This window comes from Platalea leucorodia (genome assembly GCF_965183815.1).
Source record: "Platalea leucorodia genome assembly, chromosome: 6".
Taxonomy (NCBI): domain Eukaryota; kingdom Metazoa; phylum Chordata; class Aves; order Pelecaniformes; family Threskiornithidae; genus Platalea; species Platalea leucorodia.
In genome coordinates, this window is record NC_138828.1 from 78199611 (window position 1) to 78222786 (window position 23176).

The window sequence follows — 23176 nt, forward strand, 5'->3', positions numbered from 1 at the left end:
TGGCAGACTCTGGTTGCATCCTGGTTGCAGCGATGGGAAACACACGCATGAGAGGAGGGCACTTTTTCCATAGGCCGCAGTTTTAAATATTCATGGGTTGGCAGTTTTGGATTCCTCAAAGCCACAGAGCTGACCAGGTGCTGTTTATGATGTTTATCAACATAAACATCCAAAGGTAATGTATAGTACTGCAGGATACTATACCTCTTTAAATGAAAGTCAGTTTAATTTCGATCTGCTTGTGTGTCTGTCCCCTGTGATGGTGATCTCTGTGATGAAAATCAGGGCTTCCCTCTGAGATTTCCACACTGCTATCATTTTACCACAGATACAGTGGAGGGGGCACAGGAATGATGCTGTTTGAACATATATACATCCTATCCACCACTACTGAAAGCAGAAGTAGCAATATACAAAACTATCATCAGTCACACAAACCTTTGCTAGTAAAGCTTTTCTCATGACTACTGGTATTTCTGCAAGAGGAAACACAATAAATAGAAACAGGCTCCCATTTATTACAAAAGCAAAGCTTTTAACCAATGGCACTATGCAGCACACAAAAAAAGTCAGCAGAGCTAAAGATCCTAAAAAATTTACCCAGGCCCAAGTCTACACACCAAAGCACCACGGATTTTAGTTCCATTTAAACCTTTACCAAAGGGGTATAGAAGCAAGTGCCTAAATTATAGCACAGGCCAAAAGAAATATGACAAAAATATGTGAAAGTCAATGGAAACGCATTGGGAGTTGAAAGGCTCGTTGCCCAACATTGGCTGCTCCCTAAGAAATGGTTTCTTCTGTTTTCAAACGTGCTACAGAAGCAGCCAAAGAAAACCTGTGGGTTTTCATAAAGAAAACCAATGAGAGCAAACGTCTCTCCTCTCCTCGGTGCTCTCACATGAGAAGAATTTCACATTCAAAGCCTCGTGATAAATATTTCATGTCAGGTGCTTCCTTCACCCTTTGGCTGGCAGATCTCCAGCCAGGCTGCCCACAGAGACATCAGGCTGGCCAGACATTCGTGCCCCGTCTTGCCTAAACAAGCCCTAGGTGAAGGTTTAAAAGAAGCTGCTGCTTAAGCACAGGAATAATGGGAGTCTGCTGAGCCACAGGCTACTAGCCCGAGTTCCTCTGCTCTCCTGGACAGGTTCAATGGACAAGAGGCATCACGGGCTATCCTGGAGCCGTGCACCCACTGATCGCCTTGCTGGCAGCGCTCACTCAAGATACGTGGACATGGGGTGCTCCCTGCTTTCTCCTGGGTGGGTCCTCTTGTTTTCTGGGCACGCAGACACAGAACGAATCTCCTTGACCAGATCTGCCAGCTGCATTCACAGCACGGTCTTACAGCAGCAGAGACACCTCTGCATCGTCAGAGAAATCCCATTAACTACGACACGTGAAGATCTGTCTCTGTGCTTTTTGGTGGCTTACTAGATGCCATAAATGACACAGAAACACACCTCGACAGAGGTTGGTCCTGTGGGCTGCCTAAGTGTGTTGCCATTGACCTGGCAGGGAAGAGGACCAACTCCACACATCAACATGACAGATCCAAAGTCTGGGAGCAAAACCCAGCGAGCTATGGAGAAGAAAGGAGGAGAAGAGCTGCTCGGTGTGCGCTCCATGGGCATCCCATGCAAGGGCTTGAAAACTGTACCTTCACTGCGGTGCAGACAGACCAAAGTCAGAGGTCACCAGTGTGGCAACAGCTTCCTCTCTGCTGTGACAACATTGTAGATAAGCAAAGGGGGAGACGCATGGAGATGTGACCCTGATGCAACGGGTCTGTGAGGAGGGGTCTTATCCTGAAACAGCCCCCTTCCAGCCCTGAAAGTGGTGGGTTTTGGAGATAGATAACCAGGAAAAATGATCTGGCAGAACTGGGACATTACTGGAAAAGTAAAAAGGTGTCACCAAATGACTGCTGCAGCAGCTTGGGTAGCAAACGGATGGTCAGATCCTGCAAACAGCAGCTGTCTGCCCAGGAATGACAGGAGGAGCCCATGGAAGAGCTCAGACAGAGGAGCAGGAATCCAGTGTATCCATGCCTTGAGTTGTAGCTACAACCAGCACTTTGACAATTAATTCTCCTTATAATGATTTGGCAGCGTTTTTCATGGCTCTGAGTCCTTCGACGGTGTTGCCTACAGTTATGAGCTGACTGCGTCGTTGCAGAGCCCTGGAGACCGACCTGCTCAGCCACAGGGCTGGATCGGAGCTGGCCACCTCACTCTGTGCCATGCCTCCTCTGGGTGATAAACCACCCCAAACCTGAGGAACATGGTGCGACCACACAGAGCTCCCTCCTTTTCTGTCCTGAACATGATGAGACCAAATGCTGCACCATCAGAGTAAAATATTGCTCCTACTACAGAGAATAAGGAGGAAATGAACCCAGGAGCTGTAGCAGGGAGTAGCAACGGTGACAAAATTTCATAGACCTACTTTTTAAGTTAGGTCAAAAAGAGAGGCCAAGGGATGAAGTGTCAAGGAAATGGGTATAAGCAGAGGGAAAAGAAATGAGCTTTCCACCTCCACAGTCTGAAAAGACCACAGAACAGGGTCAGGTCATTTTAGGGAGCCTAAGATATAAAATTAAGGTAAAATCAGAGTGTAGTCTGTCCAGAAACAGAGAGATAAGTACAGCCATTCCCTATTTGCAATAACACAGGTTTATATGAGTGATAAGCTGATGCAGATGAGCTCTGCCCTGAGCAGCATCCTTCCCACTGACCCTCTGTCTCCACACTGCAGTGGGACCCCATGTCCTCACAGCTGGACCCCTGAAGCTGGGGCAAGGCTTAGTCCTAACCCACTGGCACCCCAGGGACAGTCCTTAAGCTCTGCTTATCACAGAGTCACAGCGCAGCTGTGGTGGGAAGGGACCTCTGGAGACCCTCTTGTCCAACCCCCTGTGCAAGCTGGGTCAGCTGGAGCAGGTTGCTCAGGACCTTGCTGGCACCCCAGTTCATCTCACCAGCATAAGATGTCAACGTTTGGGGATGGGATCACTCCCTTGTTGTCAGCAGAGAATTCACCACCCTCAGGGAAGCTCCTGGTGCAAGGACTGATCTACAGCCCCACACGGAGTGGTCCTACTGTGCTCAGGACACATGCAGAAAGGTGAAATACAACCCCACTTAAAATCTGTGTCTTCACTGAAGTTTTTTCTCTCTATCTTTGGGTTTAAAAAGAAAAATCTCCACTATAAAGCATATAAGTTACATCAGCCTGTGTGTCTATGAGGCGTGATGATGGAAGTTGGGCCAGAGATGCTCTGGGGCAGTGTGTTAGCAGGCAAACCACGTGGAAATGAAGCAAACCAGTGCCAGGACTCCTGGGAGTGATGGATTTCTAGAGGAAAAAAAAAAAACATTCAGACCAATGTGAAAGCAAGCACAGTATACATAATGGCCTGGTGATGGGATAAAGTGGAGGAAACAAAAACGCAACCAATGTTACTGTCTCACTGTGATGAAAATCATGTGAATTGAGTGGGACATTGGAGAATGATGTCCAAAGGAATGCAAAGGCTGAGGAGTCATTTGGTGAGCACTGGGACTCCAGCAACTGGAAAAATGAAAAGGAATACAATTGTTTGGAGGCTGTTTGTTTGGTCGGGTTTTTTTCACTTGAAACCAAGGGATGGAGGACAGAGTAGAGACTTCTGCTCCACAGCTGAGAACTTTGGCATCTGCATACAAACTGGGAAGCATAAATGCTTCCTGGCTCAAGAGAGAGCTCTTCACAGGACCCAAGATTTTCAGGAGGAATTACTGAGGGCAGCAGAGCTAAATGTCCAAACAGCAAGGCCAGCAGAAATGTCCAGGGAGAGGATGCAATTGGCAACCGCTCGAGCTGAGCAAGTACATAGCTTCAAGCAAAGGGAGGCTGGGAATCAGGATGGAGAGACGAATGGGGAAATCATCTATCACAGGGCAGTGCAGTGATGTACAAAAGAAAAAAGTACTTAAATTCTGGACAACAGCTCAGGGGGAAAGAGGCTTACTTCGTATCCCCAGCTAGTCCTTCCTTGCCAGAAGACAGGCAAGAAAAAAGCAGTTTTGGTGACTGAGGCTTTGGGGCTCTCCAGTGTAATGGCAGGTGTCCGAGTAGGTCTCAAGGATGGGTGAAATTAGACAGGATTAGAGGATTTTCCCCTCCAGACCTCTCTCCTCCATGTAAAGATGTTTTTACTCCACACAAGGATAAGTCAAGGGAGAGGCAATCCTGAACCATGGCTCTGAAGGTGTGCTGCCTCCCCCATGGAAGGGAGCAGAGTGGGACAGGCTGACCTGGTGTCCCTGGCTCCCTGGGCACTGAGGGAAGAGCCTGCACCCTAAAGGAAGTGTAAATATGAAGCATCTGAAGGCTGACAGCTCTCTGAACATATACTCAGAGATAACTCCCAAAGAGGTGTCACAGAGAGAGTCAGGAACCGGCAAACGATGTCCTAAGCAAGAGACCAGCCTTAAACTACTGCAACAGTGCAGAGCAACCAAGGGCCAGAGTGGGGAAGAGGCGTTAGGACAGCTCAGTGCACAGCCAGCAGTCCCCAGGGCCTCAGGCAAGGATGGGGGACATCCCCGTGAATGGGTCCAATCCATTGCCTTCATGAACGTGGAGCCATGTTAACTCTCCACCACACCAAACATGAGACATGAGCCTGGCTGACACAAACAGCCAAATATCCCAGGTGCTGTTCCTCAAGTACTCCCAGATAACCACCTAAGGAGCTGGTGGTGGTGCCCATCACTCACCAGGCTGCCTCCTCCCCTTCTCGGACATGCCTGCTCCAGGAGACCTCCCAAACTCCCACATTTCACAGCACACAAGGCCAAAATAGCAGGTGACAATTTCCCTAACATCCCACGCTAAATAGCATGACACTGCAGAGGAGCAGTAGCATTACTGTGATCATCCTAAAGCAAGAGTGTGACCATGCCCTTCGCCCGTTTGGTCCTCACAGTACATCAGCTGTGGCATGACAGACTGAGGACCGTGGTCCCCGGCATTGCTCAGCCACTTGCTGGCAAATCCAAGGCAGCCCCATCATTGGATGGCAGGGAACGTTTTAAAGTATATTCAGCTTTGTTATTTGACAGTGGCTTGCTATGCACATTACTGTACAAAGGTTTTTATTTGTTCATGTTGTTGCAATGTTTATTCCCCAAACTCTTTTAATAGTGAGCTTTTGACAAAGTGTTTCCCCAGCAGTGGGAACTACATATACAGCACAAAGCAAACACTTGCAAGATAAACATCCTTCACATCCCGTGCTGGTCCTAACCCCTCGGAGCTCGCCATTACCTCCCTTGGAGCAATTCAGCACAACTTAATCAAAGTTAAAAATGATACTGTGTGATTTTATTTTTTGTACTTGCTCAGCGAGCTTTTATTGGCAGCTGCTGCCAGGATCTGGGACTCTGCCAAATTCCCTGGTTATATTGCTCCAGTGTGTACAAACAAAGAAAGCCTATTTGAAATTTCTTGGACGCAAATAAGGTAAAAACATAACAAAATAAAAAACAACGTGTAATTATTTGTTTCCTTTATGAAGGGCCTCCTTTGGAGTCCTTTGAAATCAGTTCTGGTTTCCACCTACGAAAGTCACCCAAGTGAATTATTTAATATTAATAGACATTCCTGAACCAGAATGTTACAACCAGAGGCACAACATCCAGGGGGAAAAGGCTATCTACCTTTGCCTGTCGTATTACACTTCCTGAGCCAAAATAACAACTTTAGCTCCTTGCCTTTCTCAGTAACATTTGTTGCTTCTAATTGTGACTCAAAAGAATTTTGTATTTAAATTATTTAAACACAATAATATTAACTAAGAATTTTATATTAATTAAAGATTAAGACCCCCGTCAACAATGCCTGCTTTTAGGTGCATGTGTTGATCTCCTGACCTTTGGTGTTTCTGCACCAGGGCTGCCACCTTCTTGTGCCATTTTGCAGGCCATCATTGCTCATGCGTGACACTGAGGGCCTTGTCACCTTGTTAGGGTCACTGCCATTGCACTGGGTCCTTCAATGGTTCAAAAGTCAGAAACACAAGCAGCACTGCGGAACGCACAGTCCGAAATTCATCCCTTTGCGCAGAGCAGCCTCTCGCCCCGTATCCTATATCAGAGAGAGGTGCAGAGAGGACAGGAGAGAGGGAGAAGGAGAAGGGGGCAGAGGGACAGACATAGAGGAGAAACAGAGAAGGCAAAAGGAGAGGAAAATCTCTCCCTGTTTGACAAGGCTCTTTGGCAGTATTTTTGAGCCAAAGTGCCTCCTGTCAACAACACACACAATGTGCTTTTGAAAAAACAGAAGTGTACATGCAGTTCCTTGGCAATTGGAAATAACAGTCAATATACAGACAAATAGGTTTTGGAGCATATGTTTTTTGAACTCCCAAGAAACTGCAGCTTATCTGTTTTTTTTCAGGTCACCTCCAATTTATTATGCAGAGTCAGTCACTTGCTGGTGCACACAGTCCTGAGTCACAATAAGCATAAGAAAAACCCCACCCTCTCTCCCAGCAGAAAAGTCTGACAGCAAAAAAGAGTGAAAAAAAAGCTTCTTGTTTTCTCACCAGTGGCTGCAAAAAAGAGATTAAGGAGGAAATAAAACCCCTGTTTTGCTTCTCCCTCTCACTCAGAAAGTTTTGGTCTGAGAGAGCCTCTTAGAAGTCATTTAAGGAGCTTGAAAACTCCAAGTACAAGTAAAATTTAGGTCATTTGCAAGAATTTCTTGGGCTCGGAAAATGTCTGAATTCCCACCTGTAACAGAAAGCAAGCGATGAGATGCTGCCTTCCTTGCTAGACCACCTTCCCCACCTTTACTCCACCCTGGCTCAGCAAGTCCAGCTGCACCAGGACTTGCGTCTGTTGCCTGTGGACAGCAGACACGGCCAGCCTGCCCGAAACTGCCTCTGCCCGTGGACACACCATGCGCTTTGGGCAGCCGCGGGGACATGGGGACAGGGGCTGGAGACCACAGCACCTCGGACTCTTACTGCTGCCACTGGGCCTCCTCCACTCTTGGAGACAAAGACACCCAGCACCTGTGGCATCTCTGCAAGGGACATGCCCCAGGACACGCATGGCTCCATAGAGCTATCCTGTGGCTCGTAAAGATGCTGTTATCTTATTCTAACAAGGTGGGTTTCTTAACTCCATATATTTCTGTGCAAGGAGGTGTCAGCTCTTCACTGCTTTTGTCAGGATGGGTGTGACTTGGAATGGGATGGAGGGAAAGAATTGGGACTTTGCCCCATGGAGCTCATGGCTCATGTGTCAGACCCTCAGTCAGGTAGACTGTTTGGAGTGAAAAGTCCTGCGTGTGTTCTGCAGACCTTTAACATGGCCCCAACCTGCCAGTCTCTGAAAGTCACAGTCTTTAAAACCTTCCTGCAATTTTTTTTCTGCTCCTGCCATGACCCATCAGCAGCTCTAATCCAGGAGGATTTCTTGTATCGCCTCACTAGTTCTCTTTGTAAAGGAGAGATCATCTCTCCACTGGCCTAAAAAGAAAGCTGAGAGTTGGAAGTTGTCTATTGATCCATCTGCAGAGCTGTGAAGAGGGAGATGAAAAGGAAAGGCAAGGCAATTTGCTGTGACACCAGCCTCCTGCCCTGGAGATGTGCATTTTGTACTGGGGGAAACATCTGGATGGCAGGTTAGTTCTCAGCCAGAGGAAATGCTTGATTCCACTGGAGTGGGACCAGCTTGCTTCAGCCATATATTTTTTAGAATTTTAGAATCATAAGTTATATTAAAAGGTATTGCAGCAGAAGGAAATCACAGCAGAGTGCAGCTTAGTGGCAGGGGTTCATCATGAGTCTGCCATCTCCCCTTAGGCAAAGCACAGCGTGTAGAGGAGGAACAGTGCTGAGGTCACCATCACGAGTAGGTGCCTCATTCCCATTGAAATCCATGAGAATGACATGTCTAAACCCCACTGAGGATCTGGCCTTATAGTACCAGGGTATTTCTAGCTTCCCATGCATGAGAGCCATGCTGAAACGTGCCTTTGATCTATTTATCGCTATTATTGATATGATGCTGGTTTCTGTTGGTGCTAACCCAGTCCTATAAGTTTTGCAACGAGAATAAAGCAAGTTGAGAGCATACAGTTTTACAGTCAAGATGAAAACCTAACTCCTTCCCACACCTTGCTGCAGATGGTGTGGTCTGTCTTGTCTTGATTGTTCCAAGAGAGAAGGAAGAAGCAATCTTGGTTTCACCTTTTCTTATTTGCAGACCTGCACCAGCACACCAAAGCAGGCGTGAACTGGAGAATCCAAACCCACTTGCAGCATGTACTGACCTCTCATGAAGCCCCAACCCTCTGCAAACCACAGGCTGAAAATCGTGCTGGCTCATTCTGCCCCGTGCCCAACAGACAGCATGCTGCCAATGGCCTTCCCTGAGCTCTGGGGTCTATCACCATCATCTGCCATGAGTTCATGGCTCAGACCCCTCTCGGCACGCTTGTATAGACCTGGAGACAGGCTCGCTGCTAACACAGAGACCCACAACCCCACCAGAGCCATACCAGAAGACCTGGAACTCAAATTGGCCCATCCACTTAACTTCTCCTCCAGTCTCTAGGTTACAGCCTTTTCCTTTGTATTTTACTCATTGTTAATCAAACTTAAACCCAAGCTGCCATTCATTTGACTTGCAAGAATCCACAGTGTAAATCCCTTTTATCCATTTCTTTATCATCCTCTGAATTTCACAGCCACAAGTCACAGCAAAATCCAACTGAAAGATACAGTCTGAAGTAATTACTTCATTGGTTGCCAGGAGGATAAAGTTCCCATAAATAATATTCCTTACAATGCTGAGAAACTGAATATCACTGCGAGCAAAGCAAGTAATTAAGCGCACAGCAGTGTAACAGCTGGACAGGCAGTACAGGTAGCCTAATTCCTTGTCTACAGCAATCAAGCTGCTTTGCTCCCTGTCCGTCCACACAAATCAGCTGAAAAACACCTGGCCACCATGCAAAGTGCTTTTCTGTCAGTGGATTGGGACTCTTCTTTAGCTACGGCAGGACTTCTCCAAGCTGGTAAGCCCCAAGGGGCTGTGAGGGGCACTCCACATCCCCAGCGGTGCAGGGCTTTGGTAGCTGAGACCAGGCTGCATGACAGGACCGCTCCTGGTTTTGCAGTGAGACCTCTTGAGATAAAAACTTATCACATTCTGCCCGTGAACTACTCTCTTCTCCACGGCACACGGCTCAAGGCTAGTGGCTTTCAGCACATGAAGATTTCGGGATATCACCTCTAGGGTCAAGAAGCTTGGCCGTCTGTACTCAGAAGACAGTTGGACCCTGACTCTAATTGCAAAGCAAGAAATGCTGCATGCCTATTTCTCACATATGGCTTCGAAGATCTCTCTTTTGAGTGAGTTATGCTCCTTGCGCAAGGGCAAATAGTCAATTCTCTGCAGCCAGTCTCATCCTCCTAGATTCCCTATAGAACAAGGATACCAGGGACCACAACCAGCTCCAGCTCTGCCTAGCACTTGCTGCGACAGGCAGCAGCTTACCCAGTGAGTGCTGGGATAAAAATGAATAGGTGGATATTAAAAATAATCCTTACTGTGCTTCCCAGCAGGCATATGCAGGCATTATCTATACTGCTGCTGATGGCCTAGGAAGCTTTGATCGGAAAGCAAGAAGCGACACTTACAGAGATGTGCATATACACATGAACACACATATACCTATATATATAGGTATACACGTAAACAGAAAAAAGACAAATATGCTGCCGACATTTCCAATTGCAGTTCTTTTCCTGCTCAGGTTAGTATGGGTGCTCAGATTAGACCTAATCCTGGAAGTTAAGATTAGGTATCCCTAACTCCAAAGGGCACCGAGAGCGCTCATTTCCTTCCAGATGGGACTCTCTCCCTTTCAGGAGCCAGCCAAACACAACCGATGTTTACTCTCAAGTATCTGCAGATACTTCCTAACTTTTTATGTGCGGTCTGGATAGATGTAATATTCTCAGTCCCTACAGAAGCAGCCAAGGAGATGTCATTGCACATTCACACCTGGTCCAGCTATTGATCAGTCACCCACATTTCTCAGTCACCTCACCTCACATCACCAGCTGGTGTCACCACCAGTATCCTCCTTTGGCCTCTGTGCTCTGTTATCACCTAAGCCAAAAGCACAAGAGCTTTCCCAGGGCTCCGCAGATGGGCTTCATGGTAAAAGATGAGAGCAGCGCTCGGAGGAATGAATTACAGATCCCCAGCAGACAAACTGACTCCAGGCTCCGCCTTGCATAATTGTCACTGGAAGGACCTCAGGCACCAGAAAGAGGTTAATAGCACTCAGCGCTTGTGTTGAGTCACTCCAAGTATTGAAATGTCACGAGTTTGAGCAATGGATTTGTCAGTGCCTGCTAAATAAACGGCGTGCGATAACACACCAGCTGCTGCAGGCTCTGCGACGGCCAGTCCGGGATGCCTGTGAGATGCTTCTGCCTCGCTCCCAGCACTGACCGCTCAGGGTCCCAACAGCGGCCACCACTTAGAGACTCCTTAAAAGCCCTTATTTTACAGAAAACATTGGGCTGTTTCCATTTTTATTTAGAAGCAGCGTATTTTTCTCATTATAAAGGAGTAATGTTTATTGTGCTGTCTGGTTTAGAGGTACCATGGTGCTATGAACAGAGACAGCTCCTACATCACTTGTCACAGGTAACGCAAGAAGAGCCAGATCAGTTTTAACCAGATTTCTATTTGGAAGGGGGAGTTCTTGTACATCACTTACATTAAAGAGTTAAATCCACAGCAAATCCACCGGCCCTGATATCCTGGATTCCAGTGGGACTAGATCTCGACTGGAGACTTCAGATTTGGGACCCAGATATAAGCTCCTTTGTCTGGAAACAACTGCTGATCAAAACCCTGTTTTGGAAAGGATTTTATTTATTTACAGAAATCTCCATAGAAACTACAGCAGAGATTTTTCAACCAGATGTGATGCTTCATTGTTAATTAGTTCATTTATCAGAACAACGGCTTTTCTATCACTAGATCTGGGCAGATAAAATTTGAAGTGCTAGCTCCAGGCTGCCCATCAGATGGAAAATATTAGTAACACACTTAGCTCTTGGAACTGAAAATCTCCAAGTGTGTTGCATAAAAGTAGCAGACACTGTTAATCTCTAGCCACCACTGTGGAAACAGAGGCACAGAGAAACCACCACCAAACTGGTTTCTCCAAGAGGACGCTGCGACTCAGCACTCAGCTCCCAGCACTCAAGTTCAGCTCCCGTCACCCAGACCATTATACCCTGCAACGGACTAAACTCCACCTTTACTGCAAGTTCCAATACAAAACAGTATTGATTAATATTATGGATTATATCCAATGACTTTCTGCATCTACGATCTGTGCGCCATGGCGGATAGCAGCAATAAAATCAGGGTAGTAGCAGATGATACTGTGACTGGGAAAACAAAGCACCCATCGTGTCTCTGTCTCCCTGGCTTTGCTGAGCGCAGTTTAGCAGCTAGGCTGAGGATCTATTTTTAGACCAGCATTTACCTCTCTTCCAACCCAAACATAGCTCTCCCTTGTAATACCGACGATGCTTTCAAACGCAACAGCGAATCATGGCGCCACGATTATAAATAAAATTATCAGCTGTTGGGCACAGGCTCCTGCACAGCTCCTCAGTGCAAACTGGGGTAACGCTTGTCTCTTGCCTCCCAAACGCAGTCCTGTTGGGTTTGCTAATGGAAAGAAAGGCAGGGGATGTTGTTTTAAATGCCAAAAGACAGACAAGAGGTGGAACTTTCTGCACGACGAAATGTTGCATAACTAACTTCCCCAAAAACGTTCAGTCCCTGGGTCTACCATCCACTGGTGGGTTTTGTTCCTTAATGGTACCTGTTCACTTAAACTGGGAACAAATCCCAGACAAGAAATTAATGTAAAACATTTGTATTCTCTCACCACCGGGGCCTGACCAGCACCTCCTGCCCGCTGGGACACACAGCCCATTCACAGCAACTAATACGTGCTGCTTGGTCCCCGAAGCCAGCATCACCTTTCTGTTGGCTTTGTTCTCTCTGTGGCTGGTGCATTCCCCAGGGTGAGTAACAGAGAACTGGCTTGAAGAACTTGTACGAAAGGAAATGGGTTGATTGAATTTGAGAAGCACAACATTTACTTGTGTTGGAAGGGAGCGATGTAGGCTCTTGATTTGGAAAAAATAAAAATAAAAAAAATAAATGACATGGCACTGCAGGGAAACTTTCTTTGAGGATCAAGTTAAATCAGACAATAGAAAGCAATCTTATTTTTAAGGCATTAAAAGAAATGAAAAAGCAGAAAGTAAAGCAGTTAACTGGGCTCCAGGATGCAATATTGCTCAGCAAGCTTAGAAAACAGAGAATAAAAAGCTTAATGATTCATTAGATAGCTCCATGCTGTCCTGCCACATTTCCTCCATAAGTGTCTGAAGTCGAGGCTGGCATTGTAGGAAAGGGCTAGACACCAGGTTTGGGACTAAGGCAATACAGAAGTGAGCATTGGAAGGGTCTGAAGATCTGCCCCCCAAGTCTTGCGCTGCAAGTCTAAGTGGATTTAAAGACATGCGGGGAGGAAGATTCACCACGTTTGCGTCCCCAGTGCCTCTTTCCTCGAGCCTAACAAGCCATAAATACGTGGGAGCACAGTTGGTGCGCTGCTGCAACCTGGAACACGCATTAGCCCTGTTAAACTGTCACAGCTGCTTCTGGGCCACCGAGACCTATCACACATAGTCAGACAAGCTGGTCCTCGGCTCCATCAGCTCCTGTAGTGCTCTGACAGGTGACACTAGCCAAGGGATTGTCCTCTCCCACACCGAGAGCCAGAAGAGGCTCCGTGGAGATGGATAAAGTTACACCAGAACCCTCTTAAGGACAGCAGGACTTCACCACTGGGGAACTCTCCCAACAGAGAGAAAAACCAGGGTCTGACACAGGTTCTGAGCCTGGAAACTACTAGAGACTTTCAAACAGCAAAGACATCATTGGCAAAAACCTGGCAGCAAGCACTGAAAAGCAAATATCTGATGTAAACTGCAGTTAATTTTACTGGCACTATCATCAAAAATAGGACAAAACTCGCACGGAATTTCCTTCCCCTTCGCTCCTGCAGAGGATTTAGTTTGTCTGCACTAGGCGTACTGGAAAGAAAAAGAAATCTGTAAGAAACTAGATGCTGTGACTGATCCATTTGACAAAATCAAAACCACACACATATGTCAAAACCATAAAAAGATTAGTTGTGTCATGATCTAATGACTTCTGAAAAAACAGAGAGCTCCTCATACAGCCAAAGACAGCATGCTGAAGTTAAATGCTTTCTAAGTTTGTTTTCTAGTGGAAAAATAGTATTAATTTCCCTTTTCTGCTTTAAAATGCTCTGTTGTTTTCTGGTTCAGGTAATAAATCCATCCTTCAAACTGAGGAAAAATATGAGATAGTCCATTATTTCTCTGGTTTTTTTCTGTGCAATTTAAATTTTTATAAGAGGGAGGGAAAAAAAGATGAGTTATACCTGCTTTGGAGGTATAAATTTCAACCTTAGAAGTGAAGCTGTATGTTTAGATGTCCAGCTGAAGTCACAGTTTGATTCAGCCCTTACCTGGTTCCAGTTTCACACCGAGATGACTCTGTTGAAATTCCCTCATGTCAAATGATGGCATTTCTTTAATTACTCTGTGCCGTCAGAGCAGCACAAAAAGACTAGAAAGTTGGTCAGAATCCAACCCACTGACTCTAGGATCAATCTGGAGACATTCCCTGAATCCAGCGGGGTTTAAGCCACAGCTTCTGAACCAAAGTTTTTAACGATGCAAGAGGCTATAGTCTGTGCTTGGACCACGATAAGTGTTCTGCTGAGAATTGGTTTTGGTGGAACAGGAGTGGAAATAGCTGGGAAGAAGGTGACTTTGGACCACGTAGACAAGGCTACACAGTTGTGTTTGCTTTGAAAGCCTAAGAGAAGAAAAAGTCCCATTACACGAGAGATTGACCAACATCAGTGCAGGTACATGGCATAGATTACCTGTGTGGTGGTACGGTCAAAAAGAGTCCGAGGGCAGATGTGTATCGTCAAGACTTACTGGAGAACCCAAGAAACGCCATGAAAAGGTGTTAAAAGCACAGACCTGTGGAAGCCCTTGATATAAACGCACCAGTGCTGTTAGATCATGCAAGCATGTTCAGTACCTTCGATCCACCCCATCAGCTCTGAAATAAAATACATCCTCCCATAGACTTGAACTGGGAACAGATTGTCTGCAGCAAGAACCATCATCCTCTGTTTGTACAGCACCTAGCAATTGTTCATATAAATAATAAATAAAACCAAGCAAGCAGGGGCACCAAACAGTATCAGGTTTCCCTCCTATTACCTGCTTGCAGAGAGGCCAATTCATATCAGATAAGGCTCAGTAAGTAAACGGCAATAAGGTAACAAACCAGCCAGCTTGACTCTTATCTCAGTAAGTGTACACTAACTCCTCCCACTGAAACACACATGTATTTTGCATAGAACAGCTCACACAAGTTCATTGATTTGCATCTGGCCACCTATATTGTATGCTGGAAAGGTGAATTCTTCTGAAGGGGACTGTCCAACATTAGGAGAATAGTAACAAGAACGATTCTTTAAAATAAGGAAGGTAACATTCAAACAATACTTTTCAGCTAGGAAGTACAAAATACCAAATTCTAACAGATGGTGTGAGTGTTAAGTTGGAGGTACATATTGCACCTGCGGAGAAAAATAAGCCATCCCTTCTGAGCAGTTTAAAAATGCAGAGGTCCCCCCTGCCCCCCAACCTTTGGCAAGCAAAATATAGTTATCCAAGCCGAAAGCTACTCAATGCCTTGGTGTTAAGCCCTAGGGACTCACACATTCAAAAACTGCTCACTCATCCTTTTCAGTGCCCAGGGATTTACAGCAATCTCCATTCAAGCATTGCTTTTCTCATACTGACGGTTTTCTTGTAAGTACTGACACAACCAGGAAAACAGGAGAGCCCAGGGCAGATGTCACAGGCGCGGTCACAGATCACAGCAGGAGTGTGGTGTGCTATCTTTCCACATTACACTGACATACAATTTCCATTATCTAATATCAACAGGCAATAACTAGCCACACAAGGTGTGATTCTTGATAACACGGGTGATAATAGACCAAACAAGACTTGTCAGGCACTGACACTACCATTGCACCTGTATCTGGTATGCTGCTCTCTACTGCACTTCTGTATCTACCTCCATCAGCAGACTGGGGACAGCGATGCCTGTAAGGCTGCTGTATTCAAGGAACAGAACAAATAGGTTGAAAGTCTCCCCTCCCTTCTCTCCCAGCAGCTCTCCTCCCTTCATCCAGCAAGCTACCGGACCAGAAATATTCTGCATACACAGTAGAAAGCTAGAGCGCATAGTAGAAAGCCATTTTATCCTGAAGAAATAAAGGAAGGTAAAGAAGATCCCAGTACTCCCTTACGCAGCAGTTGCCTAAAGACACACACAGCAGTATACTACTACTTTGGTAGCAGCACTACTTTGGTAGCACAAAGACTCCAGATAGCATTGTCCCTATTTACGTGCAGTCCGTTGGCATACAGTCACTTAGCAGCTCTTTATCCTTTCCAACAAGAATTTATCAGAACAATTGTCTTATTAGCAGTAAGTGCCACTAGAGAAGAGAGGGACCATCTCCGCCCCTGCAAGGTGCTGAAGCACAGCTCAGTCTACTACAGCCACTATTTTAAAGAGCAGCAGCTACATCTTGTGGAGAGATCTAGCATTGCAGATTTATTCCTAATTATAAAGTTCATAACGCAAGTTCAGCTTTATATTAATGTAGCCAGGCATTCTGCTGAAATGCTCTGCCTTTTTCTACTCCTCTTTTTGTGTAAGATGTACAACGTGAAGCTGCACAGTACACTGATCCACTGCAAGACACCAGTTTCATCCAGTCAGCTGCCTTTCCCCTAGGACCAGTTTGTCTGGCTCATCCCACCACTGAGATGACCCAACACCAGGGGGGAAAGTGCAGGCTTACCTTTTGTGGCTGCATGCTTCACCTTATCTAACCATAGGCTACGTCAGCCTGTAACCTCAATATTCACTGAGAACTTTAATAGAAATAAGTTTCCATAATTAAACACATGGGTAGGACAGTTCACAAATTAGACCAAGTACAAGATTTCCCATCTGTATGGTTAAGTCTATTACAAAGGAACATTCCAAGACACAGCCTTGAGTAATCCCTGCTATCCAAAGTTGAGGCAGGGAGTAAGCTTTGGTTTTGTACACTCTGTCTTATGACTAATTTTTTCTCTGCTACCATCTGGCACTTTCCAAAGCAATAAGTTAAGGAAAACATACAGCAGAGCAACTACTGCAGGAGCTAGGCATTCAATATTGCTGCTACTGACTTCATACTGACACTCTCAGGTTAGCACAGAAATCGGAAAGAAAACATCACATACCATGAACTTGCAGTGTGTTAATTAATTGTAAACCTGCTCTGCGCTGTAGGGCATTCCTGCTACACACAGTTGCCAATAACACTGATCAGTAGCTACTCAACAGTAGACCCCAGATCTCCTAAGCATTTTTCCACCTGCCCTGGCAGACTACCCTTACACGTAAGGGAAGGGCTCCAAGCACAGCACGCCCGGCAGCAATAGCCCTCTGAGAGGAAAATGCAGCTACTAGTCAGGCAAGTGAGGGAGTCACCTCCCAGAAATACTAGAAATAAAAAGCTGTAGCTTGCAATAAGACAATCCTGTTAGTGTCTGTCAGGTAATAACAGCTTATCTGAGATGTCTGCTATTGCCCTAATTAAAGCTGACTTCATCCTAACCTGTGACCTGCAGCCTACATCTCCCAAGGCTTTCCATTACAGGCAAGTGGCAGGGAGCTCTCGACTGCTGACTGGAAAGTCAATAGCACCAGACAGACTAACGACATGGAAAAAAAATCACAGAGATAAGAGTAGCAAGCAATCTGTCCTGCTATTCAGAACTCAGCTTACCTTGTCTGCAAAAACAGAATCCCTCCAGCTCCTCTTTAAAAAAAAAAAAATGAAGTTCCAAATTTTTTTTTTTTTACATCACTAGATTAAAAAAAAATCCCACCTCCATGTGCTGCTTGCAAATAAAGTACAAGACAAAAATAAGACATTTTGCATATTATTCACTGTCCAGATTAGTAACTGGCTTGGTTTACTGCAAACATTTAGTAAGTCCTCTAAAGGTTCACACCAATAAGCAAATGTCTCTTACAAAGAGGGACTATTGGTGGCTGCTGACAGGATATGACATCTAGTCTGCTTAAACTTTCAGTTTTTACTTTATAGCATTTCTGACAGGTCAAGGTTTATTATGATCTTGTAACTCTGGAATGTTTTGACTTAAGCAAGGCAGCAGAAAGTGCAAAATACAGACATGGCCAATGCTGGCCCTCACCAGCAAAGCCAGGTCACGAGTACAGAACCTTGGTGTTCTTACACAGGGAAAAGACCGAGGGCGAGACAATTAAAAGTTTTTCCTTTGAGTGACATGTGAAAGTGTTACGCAAGACATCATTACCTACTGGAAGCTGCAACCCAACTTAAGTATTCATGAACTTGTCAGTTTATTGACATTTCCTACAAAAGCTACAGCAAATAATATGCAAGACAAGTGCAAATCAAGAGTTTTATTTTTTTCCCCACATACATAATTAAAAAAGCAAGTGAACACACAAGACAGGAAGTCAGAGACTAGACATATTTACAAGACAGTTAAGCTATCAAATTTTTTCCATCTTCAAGATCAAGTCATCACAGATTTTTGTTAGTTCATCATTTTCTTTAGTCTGTTGAAGACAGAAAAAAACAGAAGTAAGTTTCAGGTACGCCTAAACTATGTTACATCCATGTAGAATTGCAACACATGGAATTTGTTTGCCAACACATGGAATAGAAAGGCATTTACATGCTAGTGACTCAAGCAAATTTACTCTAAAAGGACTGTCTACTTTGTAGAAAGTCACATGGCAACCTTAAGAGCCTCAGGAAGCAAGCCAGAATCCACTATACTGTCTCTACTTCTTCTACAGACTATCCCATAATATGTGGAGACCCATCAATCTAGGGAAATAAGGCTTTTCAGACTCAAAGTCTTTTTGTTAGGTACACTGAAATTTGAGACTGTAACAGTTTAGATTTTAATCTTCACAAGACAGACAACTCTAGGATGATGCTTTGATACTTTTACTGACATGTGGCAATAATTTCCAGTTTGTATAATTCCTTATATGGTTGAACCATTTTAATAATAGCTCTTAACATAAAATGTTACTGTATTTATAACAGGAACAAAACTAGTTCTGTGTTAAATGGCTTGTCTTATCTCTCGAGTTACAGGCCTACTGTTTCCCCAGTACGCAAATCTTAGCCATAGGCCTAAAGACTAACACAAACATGGGACTTTTCCCTAACAGGAATGTGTCAGCATTACCTATTTTTGAGTCTTCAATGCTGGCAAAGATACAACCATGATGCAGTAAAACTAATAGCATGCATTTCCAGCAGTACGACTTAACCCTCAAAAAGCTTTTTTTCCTTTGAAGGGTTCTAACAAAGGAAACTGATGTGCCTTTACAAAACATTCTACGACTTTATCTATGCAAGATGAAACACTGCAATCAAATACAAGGATTAATGGCCTGAACAATATTGGAAGAGTTCAGACAATACAAGAGTCTGTATTAGCGCTAACAGCTTACAAATAATGTTTATGAACAAGCTGGACCAGACAGTTATTCAAGATTCATTCCCAGATTCTGCTCTGGGACATGTTTTAGATCACCATCTCCTTCAGTAGTTCAGATAACCTCCTGACACAGTAGCCTGGATCGATCACTTCCACAACCCACCTATGGGAACAAACCCTTTGCCCCAGAAAATCTAAACATACAGATGAGTCTTGACATAATAGAATTGTGCCTTAAGTTTCAATGCTCATTTCTCAAAGCCTGCCAGTATGGCAGCCATCAAAACCAGCGCAGTAAGCCTGGCTATCTCTAGCACTGGTACAAGGCAGTTCTTGACCTAGTCTAAGGCAATAGCTTGAAGAGGCTCACTCATGGCATTTTGACTAACCTTTTGTTCAAGGCTCCTCTCTAAAGACTGGATCCTCATTTGCTCTTTGCGGAGACTGGCTTGTAGTGCTGCAATCTCTGATTTAGCTTTGCTTCGCACCTGGGCAATTTCCTCATTTGCTCTGAAATGGAAGCAAGACAGTGTTTACATCCCCTTCAGACAGCACAGCAAAACAGTTCGTAGAATCACAGTAGATTTCTGTGCTTTGAATTGATCTCCAAACTAAAAATGTTTTAAGCCAAGTTTTGGCATTAGTGAACCACATTTTCCAGCAACTGTGAAAACTACATATTTCACTCCCAATACTTGGCTTCTTGACGCGGTACTTACTGATGCAGCTTGTCTTCAGCATGTGCCTTTAGTGCCCCATATCTCTGCTCCTCTTTTTTAATCCTAGCCAGGTATTCTTCAGCACATTTTTTCAGAGCTTCTTCATTCTGTCCCAAGAACAAGCAGCTTATTTAGCTTATGTGTAGTAGATGGAAGAAGAGGCTCTCTGCTTCACAAAGGGGCTATTTGACTACACTGCAGTGGCACTATTTGCTCATCAGAATAACAGGAACAACTGTGAAGTCCCACAGACCCACACAGGGACTAAAGTTCTCCCTTTCAACTCTTAACTTTGCAAGCTAACATTTATTCACCCCATTTCCCTCCCAACATGCTCTGTTTATTTAGTAGCAAACTTTACTGAAGGAGAAAGCTCATTGAATCTAAGGTCACTAATCAGTTTTGTATGTTTTGTTAGGTTTTTTTAAATCAGCTTTGTCTTAGCTTGCAATTGGCCTAAGAATAACTAGAAATTCAATTACTTCAGAGAATCCATGGAAACATCGAGGCTTTGGACCCTGATGTAAATGAATCCAACATTAACAGCAAGAAAGTTACCTTGGTAGGCACAGACACTATGACACCTTATTTTATTAGCTAATGCAGCAAGCTGGAACTGTCTGAGACACATGCTAAGACTCCCTACTAATTCCAGCTCTTGAATTTAGCAACTCTGTTTCAAAGTGATGCTTTAACGCAGTGCTAAGGAAAGGGCTTCTGAATTTAGGGTGGAGATACAGATGGACATAAGATAAGGGAAGTCTGACATATGTTAGTAAAACAGAAACGTAAGTCATAACACAGACATCATAACTGTTTCTCAAACCTAGACTACCATGAACCTTATAACAGGCTACTTCTAAGCCTGAGTAAGTAGGGGACATTAAAGGATAACTGAAGGAAAAAAAAATCTGAAGGCACTTTTCTTAAACAGCAACTGAATCAATTTTTATGCATTGCTTGCAATAAGAAACCATGGCTTATGCTCCTGATTAGCTTCATTCCTCCAGTCTCTGAAGATGCTGCAGAACGAAGGTCTGACTTTACCAAGTTGGGGATTTTTTTTTAAACTAAAGAACACGCAATAAAGTAGTATAATTTTGACTTGTAATAACAAATCCTCTTCAGCATCCATTCAACATGATGCAGGGGAAACAAACTACCCTTGTGCAGCAGTTGCTATGTGAGAATGTCTCTATGATTAACAGAAAAATGATATGCATGCAGCAAGAAACAGCTCATTTTTCTGTTTGAAGAAACTTTGGCTTCTAACAGAGAGATCATTATCATACTTTAAGCTAGCCACTAAATACAACAAACCAGTAATTTTTAAAATCTTTAAATAAACAGCAACTTAGCACCTGGTTTTACAGGTAGTGCCTATACTAGCTAATTAATGGCTGCTCTAGAAATTCATCATTTCCTCTCCACTAAGTCTCATTTATCTTGGAAGGATATTATTTGCAGTATAGCATCTTACTTTACGGTAACCCTCTAGCACTTCTTTCTGTTTTTCAAATCGTTTGAAGAGTTCAGAGAAAGATTTCTCCATAGAGTTCAGATCTGAAATAACTTGTTGCTTCTCTTCCACCATCCTCTGCATTTCTTTCTTTGAAAATTCCTTCTGCTTCTGAGCATCCTCTAAAGAAAGCAGAGTTAACAGGGTTAGACTCGTGATAGTTATTGCATTAGCATAAAACTAGTTCCCTACTATGGGCAGATAACCCCCACATCTTCAATTCTTCCTCTTAAGCAAAAAAGGGTTTCATAATGTAGCCTCTCCTCTGAAAGGACATCATATCTTTGCTTTTAAGGAAGCAGTCATATTCTCTTTATTTGCTACATACTACCTCACACTAACCCTAAGGCCATTAAAGACCAATTACAAGGTGCTTGCCCAAATCATTGCTTCTCCTGCAATGTAGTCAAAATACTACACCCAAGTTTACCATAACAGGAGCCTCAAATGTTGTGACAGAAGCAAGGAATCCAAAAATATTTGTCTTCATTAAATATACACAATGGCTAGAGGATCTAGAGGAGACAGGGATAACAAGCCAAACTAGCATAGCAACCTCTTTCGGGACAAGTTTTTGTTAGCAGACCTGAGTTTTGTTTCCCATAGGCTTAAAGCAGCACACAAAAGCTGACCTAATATTCAGTCTCCTTAAAGAACTAAATTTAAGCAAGGCACAGGTTTGGCTATTCAGCTTTGAACCAGGAGAATGTACCTATACAACAAGAGTTTCATTTAACGCCTTCCTAGCTTTGAAGCCACAAACTTGACTGAAGCAAAGGCCAGGTCTGTCCAGCAAGAATTCCTATTGACCTCTATCACTTAAATGAGGTCAGATTATAAACAGGTAAACACAAGGTGCAGACAACTGGATCTGCCAGTTTTAATAAACCAACAGCTCACACTCCACTGGAGAATAAGAAGTTATATGTGTTCACGCCTGATTCAAGAAGTCATCATTCCCTACCAAGTGATATCATGTCTGTATGAATATGCATAGAAGTGTTACTCTGACTACCTTGTCTGAAACCCTAAACTCACCCTGGAAGCACTTGAAGTATTAACGCCATCAGAAGTGAAAGAGTACTAACTTCAGTTAGTAACCTTAGGCTAAGCATGCCCCACCCCTCCCAAGCCCTTCAAAGTGTAAGTATGGAACTTACCCATCATTTGTGTTATTGTACCTTCAAACTCAGCAACTATTTTTCTAAGAAAAAAAAAAAAAAAACACGAAAACCAATGTTGAACATAAGTTAGAAAAAGCAGCTGGAGTAAATAAGTAGATATAAAAATCAAGACAGATTCATACCCCATTTCCTTGTATTCCATGTGAAGTTTATCATACTTCTTTTTCCATTCCTGTGTCTCCAACTCTTTCTCTTGAACCTTTGAGGGAAAAAGTAAGCCTTTGTTTCTTGCACAGGAAGATTTGATACTCAGTACAGTCTAAAGGGCAGCTTAGGTATACTTATAACTTGATATGGAGAAAAATAAGTTCTAACTGCTTAACAGATTCAAAATTAAATGTTTCATTACAAAGTTGAGCGAAGTAAGATGTAGATTGACGCGTAGATCCCACATACATGTTGAGGGAGGTGATTCTGCCCCTCTACTCTGCTGGTGAGACCCCACCTGGAGCACTGTGTCCAGATCTGGGGTCCTCAGCACAGGAAGGACATGGAGCTGTTGGAGAGGGTCCAGAGGAGGCCACAGAAATGATCAGAGGGATGGAACACCTCTGCTATGAGGAAAGGCTGAAAGAACTGGGGTTGTTCAGCCTGGAGAAGAAAAGGCTGCGGGGAAACCTTATTGCAGCCTTTCAATACTTAAAGAGGGCCTACAAGAAAGATAGGGATAGCCTTTTTAGCAAGGCCTGCTGCGACAAGACAAGGAGTAATGGTTTTAAACCAGAGGAGGGTAGATTTAGACTAAACAAGGAAAAAAATTTTCATGATTAGGGTGGTGAAACACTGATACAGGTTGCCCATAGAGGTGGTAGATGCCCCATCCCTGGAAACATTCAAGGCCAGGCTGGATGGGGCTCTGAGCACCCTGATCTAGTTGACATCCCTGCCAATTGCAGGGGGCTTGGACTAGATGACCTTTAAAAGGTCCCTTCCATCCCAAAGCATTCTA

At 44.2% G+C, this 23176-nt stretch overlaps 1 protein-coding gene across 4 annotated transcripts in view; it reads right to left on the reverse strand.

The window, feature by feature from the left end:
* Positions 1 to 3177: 3177 nt before the first annotated feature.
* Positions 3178 to 23176, reverse strand: part of TACC3 (transforming acidic coiled-coil containing protein 3) — a 35032-nt gene continuing 15033 nt past the window's right edge. For 2 of the 4 annotated variants that reach the window (XM_082315931.1, XM_082315932.1), the window contains exons 11-16: positions 22350 to 22426; positions 22204 to 22247; positions 21005 to 21165; positions 19525 to 19631; positions 19195 to 19315; positions 3178 to 3360 (exon numbers count right to left, since the gene is read on the reverse strand). In XM_082315931.1, coding sequence (XP_082172057.1) covers positions 3193 to 3360; positions 19195 to 19315; positions 19525 to 19631; positions 21005 to 21165; positions 22204 to 22247; positions 22350 to 22426 — 678 coding nt within the window. In that variant the 3' untranslated portion in view covers positions 3178 to 3192. Of the gene's footprint in view, positions 3361 to 17734; positions 17907 to 19194; positions 19316 to 19524; positions 19632 to 21004; positions 21166 to 22203; positions 22248 to 22349; positions 22427 to 23176 lie in introns of those variants that run through there. The other 2 variants (XM_082315933.1, XM_082315934.1) reach the window with 1 other exon arrangement.